This window comes from Cebus imitator, unplaced genomic scaffold (assembly GCF_001604975.1).
Source record: "Cebus imitator isolate Cc_AM_T3 unplaced genomic scaffold, Cebus_imitator-1.0 Scaffold26, whole genome shotgun sequence".
Taxonomy (NCBI): Eukaryota; Metazoa; Chordata; class Mammalia; order Primates; family Cebidae; genus Cebus; species Cebus imitator.
The window spans coordinates 9,876,154-9,891,755 of record NW_016107341.1 but is presented as its reverse complement, the minus strand read 5'-3'; the positions used below and the strand labels follow the sequence as shown (position 1 = coordinate 9,891,755).

The 15,602-nt window shown below is 40.4% G+C and overlaps 1 protein-coding gene across 6 annotated transcripts in view; it reads left to right on the top strand.

Annotated features, from left to right (window-relative positions):
• CCDC146 (coiled-coil domain containing 146) overlaps positions 1–15,602 on the top strand; it is a 182,855-nt gene that overhangs the window by 139,078 nt on the left and 28,175 nt on the right. For 5 of the 6 annotated variants that reach the window (XM_017523038.2, XM_037736572.1, XM_037736574.1 and 2 more), the window contains 5 exons: positions 2,655–2,712; positions 4,734–4,910; positions 7,701–7,774; positions 8,712–8,939; positions 10,197–10,383. In XM_017523038.2, coding sequence (XP_017378527.1) covers positions 2,655–2,712; positions 4,734–4,910; positions 7,701–7,774; positions 8,712–8,939; positions 10,197–10,383 — 724 coding nt within the window. The remainder of the gene's footprint in view (positions 1–2,654; positions 2,713–4,733; positions 4,911–7,700; positions 7,775–8,711; positions 8,940–10,196; positions 10,384–15,602) is intronic. The other variant, XM_037736575.1, reaches the window with a different exon arrangement.

Here is a 15,602-nt window from a genome sequence, read left to right as displayed (position 1 = left end):
TTGCCTGAACCCAGGAGGCAGAGGTTGCGGTGAGCCGAGATCGCGCCATTGCACTCCAGCCTGGGTAACAAGAGCGAAACTCCGTCTCAAAAAAAATAAATAAATAAATAATGGCTGAAAACTCCCCCATGTTTGGTGAAAGAAAAGCCCACTGATTCAAAAAGTTCAATGAGCCCCAAACAGGGTAAACTCAAAGAAATACGTTCCAAATGCGTCACAGTAAAAGTTGAGAATCAAAAACCAAGAAAAAATCTTGAAGCAAGAAACAGGCTTCAAGAATGACGCTCATGCTTATAATTCTGAAAATTAAGGGAACTGAAATGCCAAAAGTGAAGTGAATTGGTAATGACCAAAAGGAATAGAAAAACAGTAGGTTTCAGACAGGAAGACAATGAGTTTTAATCTGAGGGGCCTTTGATACACACAACTGGAATTGCCCAGTAAGAAATTGAATGTAAAAATGTGGAGCTTCAGGGAAATTCTGAATTGGAAATAAGGATGTTTAAGTCATCATTGTAAATGGCACTGTGGAAACAGTGTGCAGAATAAAAAGTTAGGCTTCAGCAAGGCTATGCAGTCAGAACAAATCTTAACATCTCAGTGGAAGAACTTAATGAAATTGTGTTTCTGGCACACAGCACTGTCCAGTGCAAGTCATGCAGCCACCTCTGTCCTTAGCTTTGCCAACTGGAGAACATGCCTTCCAAGATCAACCTGGCTGGGGAGGACATTTGTTACTTACTTCCACTCCCCTTCCTTGGGCAAATTAGTCAATTGGCCCCAATCCAAATGCAAGGGAGGCTGTGAAATGTAGTTCCCCTGTGTGTCCAGGAAGGGAAACTGGTATACCAAACACATGGCAATGTGCCTGTCACAAGAGCCAAAGGCAGATCCTTATGAACTTAGCCAGTGACAAGATAGAAGTATAGACAAGGTATGCCCACCTGGGCTGCTTATGCATTCATATCACAGTTTTAATATCTTGTAGTGGAAACAGAAATAATTGTCCTCAAATACCCATATCTGATAATCACAAAAACTGGGCTCTTGGTCTAAATCAGTCCTTCACCTGAAATATTCGTTCAGTGTCCTGTGTATCCCTGTCCCTATCACATCTGGGTCTCTGTAAGGTTTCCTCTGGCTCCAGCATTCGTTATACCTCAGGAATGCGATTGTCACACAAAACTGCAACTGAGCTCTTCGAATAACCCTTCTCCACACTTTTGAATGACTTTGGGCTCTTCCCTTCTGTGATTTCTGTGAGTGTTTTCTCCAATCTGGATGTAGAAGAATGTGGTGCAGTGGGTCATTCTGAGTGACCATCTAGTTCCATATGCATGCCCTTATCTCATTTAGCATATACATCAGTTTATTTCAAAGAATGAAAATGGAAACAAAACTCATTTCAAGTGTTCCATTTATTCAGATTAGTCTTTGCTGGATGGCAACTATATGCAGGCATGTTTTAAGACATGATGGAGTGATAAACTGGGAGCTAGGTTTTCTAGTGGAAAGATGTGTAATATAATGTCAGGTCGTGATGAATACTATATAGAAAAGTAAAGCAAAACAAGGAAAGAGTGTTGAGGATTATTGGTGCTGTTTTAGATAGATGGTCAGGCACCTCTGTGAGAAGGTAATGTTGGTACCAGTCTGCATGCAGCAAGAAGTGAGCTATGCAAAGACCTGTGGCGAGAGCTTGCCAGCCAGAGGGATCAGATAGGGCAAAGGCATGAGGTAGAAACAAGCTTGGCAAGGAAGCCAGCATGACTGGCACCAGAGAATGGCAGACTGTGAGACTTAGAGAGGCAGATGAGGAAGCGCCATGTAGGCTTGGGAAAGGAGTTCAAGTTTTTGTCCAGGTGTGATGGGAATTTATCAAGCAGAGAAATGAGGTGGTCTTATTTACATGATAAAAAATCACCATGGTGTGAGTGGAGAATTGACTTTAATGGGCAGAGGTAGAGGCAGGAAAGGTAGGAGATCAATTGGGAGACTATAGCAGGAATCCAGGCAGGCACCAACCTATTCTAAGTAACATCAAAAAGAAAAGCTAGCTGGGCGTAGTGGCTCATGCCTGTAATCCCAAAACTTTTGGAGGCCAAGGCGGTTAGATCACGAGGTCAGGAGTTCAAGACTAGCCTGGCCAATATGGTTAAACCCCGTCTCTACTAAAAACACAAAAATAGCAGGGCATGGTGGCACATGCCTCTAGTCCCAGCTACTTGGGAGGCTGAGGCAGCAGAATCGCTTAAACCCAAAGATGGAGGTAGCAGTGAGCCAAGATCGTGCCACTGCATTCCAGCCTGGCGACAGAGCAAGATTCCATCTCAAAAACAAACAAACAAAACCCAGAGCCTGCTGGGAAGGACCCTGTGTCCCAGAGGGAGGCCCATGATCCACGATCCCCAACATCTATAATGTGCTGAGATAACTCCAGGTGGGTGTGTGTTCACAAAAGTTGTCGGAGTCGTAGGGAGGAGGAAGCACCCAAATGACCTCTGAATCAGGAAAGCCATCATAAAGAATGGATACCAGATTGCCTGGCAGACAAGCATGCAAATGGCATTCAGGGATGAGAAGAAAAGTTATTACAGAAAGAGCTTGTTTCTTCGTACTTTGTCAAACTTGATTTTTTTTTTTTTTTTTTGCAGCTTAATGGAAGAAAAAAACATCATAGTAAAAGAATTTGAGAAGATACCAAAGCCAGGAGTAAGTCTTAGATTATATAGAGTTTCTTAAATACAGCTGGATTCAACCATCCCTTTTTATAAATATTAATGTTTATCCCAACAACATAGCCTAAAACATTTTAAAGATGGTAAAGTCTTCACTGTGAACGATGCTGAAAGGACTAGCTACATAACTTCTGGTATAAATATAAGTGGTGCCTATTATAGACTTAGCAACTTGGCATCTAATTTAGGCTGCATTTAGTTGGACAGTGTCTGCTTTGTTTCCAGAAGAAAAAAAAATTCTGTGGTTGACACTTAAAAACATTATTTTGCTATAGCTATTACCCTCTTAGTTCTGTGAACATCTCAAGTTATTACAAGAAATTTTTACAAAGAAAATGTATCATTTATGTATTCCTGCCTAACAACCATCCCAGAACTTAGTGGCTTAAAACAATTTCATACTTTTCAGTTCTGAATTATTCTGGTCTGAGCTGGCTGAATTGGGGCCGGGAAATCTAGAATGGCTCCATTCATATACCAGCCATTTGGCAGGCTGCTTGGTCTGAGGTCACATTTCACTAGTTGGTCACATGATGGTGGAAGGGTTTCCATCTTCAAAAGAGAGCAAACTCCAATATGCAAGACCTTCTGGGCCTCTGCTAAAATCGTTTTTGGTATTATCCCATTGGCTAATGCAAGTATTATAACATGGCCAAGTCTAGAATCAAGTTGGCCCTACCTCTTAATGGGAAGAATGATCAAGACCATGCAAAGGGACATGCATGCCCTGGAAATAGGAGGAATTCGTGGGCACTTTTACAATCTATCATAGAAAGTAAATAGAATGATCACCATGCTTTGCACTCCTTCCACCTTCTGATAATCCAAAAGTGTGTTGGTGGTGGTTTAATTCCAAGGCCAGCCCACCAAAAACCTGCTTAGCATAGAGTAAAATACTGTTAATTCTAAATACGTATACCTAACCATCATTTGCAACACAGATTTTATGGGAAAAGCATTTTGAATTTTCATTCAGATCCTAGGATCACCAATGGTGCTCTCACCTGGCAGCAGTGGAAGGAGAGAGCTATGCAGAAAGCCCAGGGAGGCTAAAGAGACGCAGCACTTAGTTGTCAGTAACAGTAACGTGTACATCTGAGTGTAAGAGGATTCTCTCCCATGAGCCAAACACTCCCCAGATAATCAGACATGAGACAAAGATCTCCGGTGATTCTGGGATAAAGGACATTTAGGGAGAACATGCATGAGCTAGAGAAGTAATATCCGTAAGAAAGTGGGGGATTAAGGAGTGCAAAGTGTTGGGCATCCAAATATGAATTCCTTTAACTTTAGTTCCCATGTGACTCAGGTTAACCATAAGTCAGATAGTCAAAGATAATTTGCATGTGATTTTGTCAGATCACAAAGCTACTAGAAAACAGACTGTACATTTTTTTGTCATGCTTCTTGGTATGAAATAAAAATTCATAAAAACGAAATGTTTGGCCGGGTGCGGTGTCTCACGCCTGTAATCCCAACACTTTGGGAGGCCAAGGTGGGTGGATCAAAGGTCAGGAGTTTGAGACCAGCCTGGCCAATATGGTGAAACTCTGTCTCTATTAAAAATACAAAAGTTAGCCAGGCGTGGTGGCAGGCACCTGTAATCCCAGCTACTCAGGAGGCTGAGGCAGAATAGCTTGAACCCAGGAGGCTGCAGTGAGCTGAGATAGTGCCATTGCACTCCAGCCTGGGTGACAGAGCAAGACTCCGTCTCAAAAAAAAAAAAGAAATGTTTTAAATGGAGGAGAGAAAAGAGCACTAGTAAAAAGAGAATTCAGATCTAATATTGTGTTTAATTATACATGTAGTATCATTATAATGCCTTTATTAAAGATGTCAGAAATCATAAGTTGCATTTAGCTTTGTGAGAAATCATTCATGAACCTTAAAACAAATATAATCAAAATGGTGAGTGAAATTAGTTTTAATTCAGTTTTTAGGTAGACAAAAGCTTGCTCAAACTATATAAGCTAATCATCTTCATGACTTTTAAAGGAAATGGAGAAGAAGATGAAAATATTGAGAGAAAGCACTGAAGAATTACGTAAAGAAATAATGCAGAAGAAGTTAGAAATTAAAAATTTGCGAGAAGATTTGGTTTCTAAACAAAAGCAATTACTAAAGGAGCAGAAGGAGCTAGAAGAATTGTTGGAACATCAGGTCATCCTAAAGGTGTGCTACTTAAAGTTGATATTTAAACATTGTGCCTTGCATGGATATAAAAATGTGTGGCTGGCTGGGTGTGGTGATTCACACCTGTAATCCCAGCACTTTCAGAGGCCAAGGTGGGCAGATCATGAGGTCAGGAGAGCGAGACCATTCTGGCCAACATGGTGATGTCTCTACTAAAAACACAAAAATTAGCTGGGCATGGTGGTGCACGCCAGTAATCCCAGCTACTCAGAAGGCTGAGGCAGGAGAATAGCTTGAAGCAGGGAGTCGGAGGTTGCAGTGAGCTGAGATTGCAGCACTGCACTCCAGCCTGCTGACAGTGAGACTCCATCTCAAAAAAAAAAAAAAAAAAAACTGTAGGTATCAAGAATAATCAGGAGGTTTGATAAAGAGGGGTTTTGTCTCACAAGGTGAAATATCTGCATTCCAATTGATCCTATCAAACTAAATCTAGGCTCTGGGAATTCCCAAAAGACCATAAGGTGTTTAAGCTAATTTAGAGCCCCTCACCCTGTGAAAAGGTCTTTCCCGACCTCACCAAACATTTTTGGACATTAGAAACAAGTGTCACAAACACAATTGTTTCCTTGAATAACAACCGTGTCCAGGCGTGGTGGCTCACACCTGTAATCCCAGCACTTTGGGAGGCCGAGGCAGGTGGATCACCTGAGGTCAGGAGTTCGAAACCAGCCTGGTCAACATGGTGATACTCCGTCTCTCCTAAAAATACAAAAATTAGCCAGGCGTGGTTGCCTGTAATCCCGACTACTCAGGAGGCTGAGGCAGAATCGCTTGAATCTGGGAGGTGGAGATTGCAGTGAGCCAAGAGCCAAGATTGCACTACTGCACTTTAGCCTGAGTCACAGAATGAGACTCTGTCTCAAAAACAACAAAACACACAGACACACACACACACAAACGACCAAACGTCCTAACCTCTCTTGTATATTTTGTATTACTTTATCCTTGTCTCTTTGATCCCATTCCACTTCCTCTCACTATAAAAGGGATGAGAGGCCTATATTCTAGGAGATAATCAATTAAAATTCATTTTATTTTGAAAAATGTATAAATAACTCAAAATGGTCTAAATAACCTAGAGTCATTTTAAAAATAACATCTGAGACTCATTAGCTTAGGGGATAGTGGGGACACACTTTGACCTATTTTTCTATAACAGTCCTGGAGCAGTCAGCCAAGATGTGCCCAGATGCTACCCAGAACAGAGGACCCGAGCAGAGATAGACTTAACAGGTACCCACTGAAGCTTAAGTGTCAGGCTCCTCACTTTCATGAACCTCTTTCAAGATGCTGTACCTAAGTTAGCCTTTACAATTTTTGACTCTTTCTCCTAACAAGGGTCACCCAGATTGTACAAGTTTCAGCCTCACAAAATTTGATCTGCCCTGGGACTGAACAAGATCCCACAGAGAAATGTCTCACCCACCACACTGCAGTGATGAATTCAACCTCCATGCATGTATGGTACCCCCGGCTCCAAAGTTCAATGACATCCTCAGGCAGGAAGGGCTTTTCTATAACCCTTGCCATATATGTAAGACTCTAGAGACTGGAACTGAACCTCCCATGAGTCTGCAGAGCATAATGGGAGGTGTGGTGTTAGACAAACTTAGCTTCTGATCTTGGCCTTGCCACTTACTAGCTGTGTGACTTCAGGAAACTTACTTAACTTCTTGTAGCATGTGTCTTAGGTAGGGCTTACCATAAACAGAGCCTAAGAGCACTACTAATGGAGGGAGAGCTCTAAGGAGAATCCTATAAGAGATAGAGGGAAGCAGGATGGAACTGGGGAAGAAGCTAGGCCAGAATACAGCTGCTTCGGGAGAACTCTAGTCTCAGCCTGATCTCATGAACTCATGAAGTCAGAATTACATCACAGAAGCTGTTGCACCCAGAGGTGGTGGTAGGGGGTGTCTGGTAATTCACCATATCAGTTGGTAATCGGTCGCTGCCTGTTCCCCTCCTCCTTCCCCCCCCCCACCCCACCCCCCTACCCCCCCCCCACCAGCTCCTATTCTGGCTCCTCCTATTCCAGCTCCTATTCCTTGACAAGGAAGCTCTGCTCAGCCAATCACAATCCAGTGGAGAGGAGATTAAGCATGAACCATTAAGCAGTCACCCCTGCAGCATCTGAGGGATGAGTGGGAAGACGGTCCCTGGCTTATGATTTTTCTACTTTACGATGGTGTGAAAGCAATATCCATTCAGTAGAAAGCATATGTCAAGTCAAGTACCCATACAACCATTCCATTTTTCACTTTCAGTATTGAATAAATTACATTTTTTGTACTACATTCAATAAGTTACGTTTATTTACTGTGTGGCACTTAACACTTTATTATAAAATAAGCTTTGTGTTAGGTGAAGTGTAGACTAATATAAGTGTCCTGAGAATGTAGGCTAGGCTAAGCTATGATTTCAGTGGGTTAAGTGTATTAAATACATTTTTGACTTAAGATGAGTTTCAACTTATATGGGTTTATCAGGACGTAACTCCATTGTATGTGGAGGAGCGTCTGTGCCTTTATGTAGGAACCTGGGCAGAGGAACAGTATTTGTTACACTCAGTTACCTCCTTTTCAAAATGATAACAAATAACAGTGATCTTATAAGGTCATTGTGAGTATTAAATGGGACAATGAAGGCACACAGGGCAGATGGTAAGTATCTACACATTGTAGTTCCTTTCTCTCTCATATTTAGTGTTCTTGTCTTAATTGCTTCTAGTCCAAGACTGCATAATTTAACGTGATTTCATTTCTTTACTAGGATGAATTGGCCCACCATCAAACCATTCCGGTACAAATTGGAAAAGAGATAGAAAAAACAACACGCAAAAAAGTGTATGATTTAATGTTTTTACTTTGAGTCCCTCGCAGCCCGAGTTATATGTGCACACTAAGATGAGAGTATTAACCACTGGGCATGTTAAATTACTATTCTAATTTTAGAAATATCTGCTTTTGGCCCTGTCTACGTTGTTTATACCAAGTTTTTTAAAAGAAAGTAATACGGCAAATTACTATCATTCATAATATTTATGGCTTAATTATGAGTCAAGATTCTGTTGCCAATTTATAAATCATATTTTTATGGAAAAGTTCATTTGACTTTAACAGAGCTGTGCATGGGATAAATTATGTGAACTGGTTAGAATTTCATGGTCTAGAAGTATATCAGCCAGGCAGCAGCTCCAAGCCCAAAATAATAGTAACTCCCCACTTTGCCATCCATTCATGTATATAACACCCCTCAAATATTCAGAGTAGACTTGGAGGCAGAGGTCATTGAGGAAATTCTCAGTGTTTAGAGGACCCAAAAAAAATAAAGATTTTAACTAAAGATTTAAAAATTCTGGACAAATAATATGATTACTCTGGTGACTGATCTTAAGAGAAAAGGGAAAAATTAGGCAGGCACTAGTAACTGTGCGAAAAGCCAGGCTCACCAACACCAAAGTTGAGAAACTCAGGTCAGTTCCAGGAGGCGGGTCAGGATGAGGGTTGAATCATAGGAGATGGTAGCAAATTGGGATCTGCAGAGAGGGAGGCTGGACAAATGCCTGCCTTCCGTGGCACTCAGTGGAGATAGCTTCCAAGTCCCACTCATCTGTGGTCTCTACCCACTGCTGAGATCATTGAATTTATGACTATCTCTTCTGCTGCCTGGCTACAGAGCAAGAATAGGTAAAGCCAAAATGGCCTCAAAATAAGGCAAACGTGTGTGTGTGTGTGTGTGTGTGTGTGTGTGTGTGTGTGTGTGTGTGTGTATCCCCTACAGAGAAATGGAAAAGAAAAAAATTGTCTTGGAACATGAAGTCAAAAAGCTAAATGACTCCCTAAAGAAAGTTGAAAACAAGGTTAGTGCTATAGTGGAGGAGAAGGAAGATGTAATAAAGGAAGTTGAAGGCAAACGGGCCTTACTTGAAATCAAAGAACGAGAACATAACCAATTGGTCAAGCTATTGGAATTAGCCAGAGAGAATGAAGCAACTTTGTTAACTGAAAGGTTAGTTATATTTATGTATGTTCTGTCAACTAAATCTTTCTTCAATTTATATTTGAGAATTCAAAACATAATCTTACTTTGGTATTGAGTCAATAAACATTCTTAAATAATTTTAAATCAGCTTTTATCATTAATATATTATCAAATAAAGCATTTTGAAGTATTTTTCCATACTCATAGATTTTCTCAATTTTCTGTTACTAAATTTTCAGGACAAAATCTGTTGTTTGTTGTAAATTTCTGAATGTGTCTTTGGAAAATAATACCCCTGGAGTATGTTATGTGTAGTTCAGGGATTTTACCAAAAAATGAATGATATTTCTGAGGCCATCTTGACTTTTTTTCTAATAGAAGCAATGTCATGGTGTAATGCCCTATGAGAGTTTTATGTCTTGCTTTTAAGTAAAATTTCAGGGAAACTGGAGGCTTCTATGTCTGCCAATCTGTTATTATTTTGCAGAAGGGGTGGTTATAAGGTTGCAGTTGTAAGTGATACCAACTCACAAACCTAGTTGCCTTGGGCATTATTTACGATTTATGATTCCAACATGAGAATAGTTGTGTATGCATATACTGAGCATGCTGTCTTTCATTAAACTTTTAAGTTCAGGGTCATACATACAGGTTTGCTATATAGGTAAACTTGTGTGATAAGGGGTTGTTGTACAGATTATTTCGTCATGTAGGTATTAAGCCTAGTATCTATTAGTTATTTTTCCTGATCCTCTCCCTCCTCCCACCCTCCACCCTCTAGTAGGTCCCAGTGTGTGTTGTTCTTCTCTATGTGTCCATGTGTCATCATTTTCCTCCCACTTATAAGTGAGAACATGTGGTATTTGGTTTTCTGTCCCTGCATTGGTTTACTAAGGATAATGACCTCCAGCTTCATTCATGTTCCTGCAAAGGATATGATCTCATTCTTTTTTATGGCTGCATAATAGTCCATGGTGTATGTACCACATTTTCTTTATCAGGTCTACCATTGATGGACATTTAGGTTGATTCTATATCTTTGCTATTGTGAATAGCACTGTGATGAGTAAACATGCACATATATATTTATGATAGAACGGTTTATATTCCTTTGAGTATATACCCAGTAATAGGATTGCTGGGTTGAATGGTAGTTCTGTTTTTAGGTCTTTGTCAGAAGAGATTGGGAGCCAATATTCAGCATGCTGTCTTGATAAGTTTTGAAAAACATGTTGGACAACTGATGACAAATTCACTTTCATTTTCTTCCTTTACCTGGAACAGAGGGATCTTGGATCTCAATTTACGCAACAGTCTCATCGACAAGCAGAACTACCATGATGAACTTTCTCGTAAGCAAAGAGAAAAAGAACGAGATTTTCGAAATTTAAAAAAGATGGAACTGCTCTTGAAAGTGTCCTGGGATGCCCTCACTCAAACTCAAGCATTACATGAAAGGCTTCTATTAGAGGTGAGTGCTGTAAACTACCATCTCATTTTTAAGCTTAGTGCTAACTTTTAAAGTAAAAATATTTTAGCAAGTTGTTTTTGCTGCCAAAAGAGAAGAAGAAAATAACAGAGAAAAGATAATTTTCAAATGCATCAAGCCCATTATGAAATCTATAGTCCTAGTCCTGTAATGTTTTTTAGTCTCATTTTGCTAACCCAAGATAAGAGAAAGTTCTTGTTTGGATGAGTCATCAGTCAGCCTGACCTGGGGAAGTGACTGGGCCATCCAGTTCTAGAAGAGCTAGAGGGCTCACTGCAGGATGGGGCCAAGTGGATCATTATCTTCACCAGTTGAAAGAGTCAGATCCAGGATTTTGTGTGTCATGGCAGACTATAACATTGGAGGACTAGATCAGATTACATAGATACAGATGATCAGCAGCCCGCACTTCCAACTAGCCAAGGGCAATTCAGAACCCAGTGTCAGGCTGCCTAGCTAATTCTATGCAGGGTCACAGCTGTACTCCAGTGAGAAGATGCTCAAGACAACTGTTACCTGCCTCTGTGTTTCCAAGTGAGGGGTCTGGCTGCCCCTGGCTCACTTCTCTCTCAGAAGGCACTCTCTGTGCTAAGTGACCAAGCACCACTGAAAGGGCAGAGGATCCTGGAGAGGGCTGCAGCCTTGTGCTAGAGCATTCCTCGGGTGAAAAGGGGATCAACCTCTGAGATGAAGCAGCTAGGTGTATAGAAAACTTCTCCATTCTCTTCTGGACTGTCATGCTCCAGAACCTTATGGAGGGTCATGACCTCAGCAATTTGAACAGGAGTTTCCATCTGTGGTAGACACTTCAGATTCTAACCTAGCCCAGTTCTCCTCTCCTCCTGGGCATATAGAAAGTTTATGCTTCCTTGCACCCTTTGCAGTTGAGCAGGGTCATGTAACTCATTCTTCCCAGATGATTGTGGACCAAAGTGACACATATCACTTCTAGCCTATAACATCTAATTGCCAGTGTGAGCTCCTCTAGCTGTTTTCCCTCTCCTGTGGTAATTGTGGAAGGAGTGATGCCATGGAGGTGCTGTAAAAAGGGAGCAGCCAGGAATGCTAAGCCAACAGTAGACACAGAGTCCTCTTGATAGCCTATAGGCTTCGTAGGAAACAGCTTTGGTAGTTCGAAGCCATAATGTTTGGGGGTGTTTATTTCTGTAGCATAACTTAGCTTGTCCTGACTGAAAGACCAGCCTTAAGCAACAGGTGAAAAAATTGGTTAGGGTTATAAGTGTTAAAAATGGCTAGGACTTGGACTTCATCTTGCTATCAGATGGCACTTACAATCTTTTAAAGAAGTTTTCTGGCCGGACACAGTGGCTGCTGCCTGTAATCCCAGCACTTTGGGAGGCCGAGGCAGGCAGATCTCCTGAGGTGAATTCAAGATCAGCCTGGCCAACATGGTGAAACCCTGTCTCTACTAAAAATAAAAAAATTAGCCAGGTGTGGTACATGCCTGTGATCCCAGCTACTCAAGAGGCTGAGGCAGGAGAATCTCTTGAACCCAGGAGGTGAAGGTTGCAGTGAGTCAAGATTGCACCACTGCACTCCAGCCTGGGCAACAGACCCAAGTTTCGTCTCAAACAAAAAAAAAGAAGTTTTCTATCTCAGTGAGGCAAAATGTACTTTTATAGTCTTTTGCAAAACAAATAAAATATTTATATTCTATATATGTGTTTTCATAAGTAATTATTATTTTATATAACTATTATACATAGTATATTTATGATATATATAGTTTTTACTTAATCATTTTATTGCAGTTCAAACAGGTAGATTTACTTGTATCGCTCAGAAATCTCTTTAACTCTACTAGTGCTTTTTGCCTTAAAAGGTTATTTTGTCTCTTAGTATAATAATATCAGTTACATTATCTTTTGGCGGGTTAGATTCTGCCTGGTATTATTTACTTTCACTCTTTTTTTTTCCTTTTTGGAAACAGTCTTGCTTTGCTGCCCAGGCTGGAGTGCAGGTGCCATCTTGGCTCACTGCAACCTCTACCTCTACCTCCTGGGTTTAAGTAATTCTCGTACCTCAGCCTCCCAAGAAGCTGGGATTACAGGCGTCTCCCACCATACCCAGCTAATTTTTTGTATTTTTAGTACAGATGGGCTTTCAATATGTTGGCCAGGCTGGCCTCAAACTCCTGACATCAAGTGATCCATCTGCCTCAGCCTCCCCAAAGTGCTGGGATTACAGGCGTGAGCCACCGTGCCTGGCCTTATTTACTTTCAGTCTTTCTGTGTCCTTATTTTGGTGTGTCTCATATCCACAGCATATACTTCTCAAAATCTAGTCTGATAAGTTCTGCCTTTTTATTCTTGTATTTAGTCTAAAAATTAATATTTAATGTAATTGTGGATATATTTGAACTTATTCTATGATATTACTTTTGCTTCTCTGTGTCCTATCTGCTTCACATTCCATTTTCTCTCCCACATATCCTTCCTTGGGATTTATCAATGTTTCATATTGTTCTGTTATCCTTGTTTTAGATAAGCATCAGTTAGTTTTACATTCTATTTCTATTCTTTGGGTGGTTATCCTGAAGATTACAACAGGATCTTTGACTTATTAGAGTCCAGTATAAATTATTAGTATTTGTACTACTTCCAAGACAGTGCTAATAACTTTGATGATTTTAACTCTACTTACCTTTGCATCTCTTATGCCCTCAAAAATATTTTTAATCCAACTTTCCAAGTTATTCTTATTGGAAGCATTGGTTTACTACAAGCCACTCCATCTCAGCCCGAAGCATAGCACAGTAGGATGTTAAATTGGAACTTTGGGCAAACACAAACCCTGTGGCCACCCCACCTTTATAGTAGGCAGCAGATATAATGTCCATTCAAAGTATTGGTGGAAACCTGAATGAGATGAGTAGGAGACTCCATGTATATATAATGTTTTTTTAATTGCATTTTAGGTTTTGGGGTACATGTGAAGAACATGCAAGATTGTTGCATAGGTACATACATGGCAATGTGGTTTGCTGCCTTCCTCCCCGTCACCTATATCTGGCATTTCCCCCCATGTTATCCCTCCTCAACTCCCCGCACCCCACTGTCCCTCCCCTAGTTCCCCCCAACAGACCCCAGTGTGTGATGCTCCCCTCCCTTTGTCCGTGTGTTCTCATTGTTCAACACCCACCTATGAGTGAGAACATGCAGTGTTTGATTTTCTGTTCTTGTGTCAGTTTGCTGAGAATGATGGTTTCAGCTTCATCCATGTCCTTACAAAGGACATGAACTCATCGTTTTTTATGGCTGCATAGTATTCCATGGTGTATATGTGCCACGTTGTCCCTGCCCGGTCTATCATCGATGCACATTTGGGTTGGTTCCAAGTCTTTGATATTGTAAACAGCGCTGCAATGAACATTAGTGTGCCTGTGTCCTTATAATAGAACAATTTAGGATCCTTTGGATATATACCCAGTAATGGGATTGCTGGGTCAAATGGAATTTCTATTTCTAGTTCCTTGAGGAATCATCACACTGTCTTCCACAATGGTTGAACTAATTTACACTCCCACCAACAGCGTAAAAGTGTTCCTATTTTTCCATATCCTCTCCAGCATCTGTTGTCTCCAAATTTTTTTAATGATCGCCATTCTAACTGGCATGAGATAGTATCTCAATGTAGTTTTGATTTGCATTTCTCTAATGACCAGTTATGATGAGCATTTTTTCATATGTTTATTGGCCTCATGTATGTTTTCTTTCTTAAAGTGTCTGTTGATATCCTTCGTCCACTTTTGAATGGGCTTGTTTTTTTCTTGTAAATCTGTTTTAGTTATTTTTAGATTCTGGATATCAGCCCTTTGTCAGATGGGTAGATTGCAAAATTTTTTTCCCATTCTATTGGTTGCCAATTCACTCTAATGATTGTTTCTTTTGCTGTGCAGAAGCTCTAGAGTTTAATTAGGTCCCATTTGTCTATTTTGGCTTTTGTTACCAATGCTTTTGATGTTTTAGTCATGAAGTCCTTTCCTCTGCCTATGTCCTGAATGGTTTTGCCTAGATTTTCTTCTAGGGTTTTTATGGTGTTAGGTCTTATGTTTAAGTCTTTAATCCATCTGGAGTTAATGTTAGTGTAAGGTGTCAGGAAGGGGTCCAGTTTCTGCTTTCTGCACATGGCTAGCCGTTTTTCCAACACCATTTATTAAACAGGGAATCTTTTCTCCATTGCTTGTTTTGTGAGGTTTGTCAAAAATCAGATGGTTGTAGATGTGTAGCGTTGCCTCTGAGGCCTCTGTTCTGTTCCATTGGTCTATATCTCTGTTTTGGTACCAGTACCATGCTGTTTTGATTACTATAGCCTTGTAGTATAGTTTGAAGTCAGGTAGTGTGATGCCTCCAGCTTTGTTCTTTTGACTTAGAATCAACTTGGCTATGTGGGCTCTCTTTTAGTTCCATATGAAGTTTAAAGTGTTTTTGTCCAGTTCTGTGAAGAAGGTCATTGGTAGCTTGATGGGGATAGCATTGAATCTGTAAATTACTTTGGGCAGTATGGCCATTTTCACAATATTGATTCTTCCTAACCATGAACATGGAATATTTCTCCATCTGTTTGTGTCCTCTCTTATTTTGTTGAGCAGTGGTTTGTAGTTCTCCTTGAAGAAGTCCTTTATGTTCTTTGTTAGTTGTATTCCTAGGTATTTTATTCTCTTTGTAGCAATTGTGAATGGCAGTTCATTCTTGATGTGGCTCTCTTTAAGTCTGTTATTGGTGTATAGGAATGCTTGTGATTTTTGCACATTCATTTTGTATCCTGAGACTTTACTGAAGTCACTTATCAGTTTCAGGAGATTTTGGGCTGAGACGATGGGGTCTTCTAAATATACAATCATGTCATCTGCAAATAGAGACAATTTGACTTCCTCCTTTCCTAATTGAATACCCTTTATTTCTTTTTCTTGCCTGATTGCTCTCGCTAGAACTTCCAGTACTATATCGAATAGGAGTGGTGAGAGGGGGCATCCTTGTCTAGTGCCAGATTTCAAAGAAAATGCTTCCAGTTTTTGCCCATTCAGTATGATATTGGCTCTGGGTTTGAGTAGGAGACAAAACCAGCAAGTGTTGCCTGTACTAATAAAACAATTCCTGTTTATTGATTAACCATTCAGTAAGATTTCTTTAAACAATGGGTTAAAATATATCATTGCCTTTAATAACCAATTTTGGTAG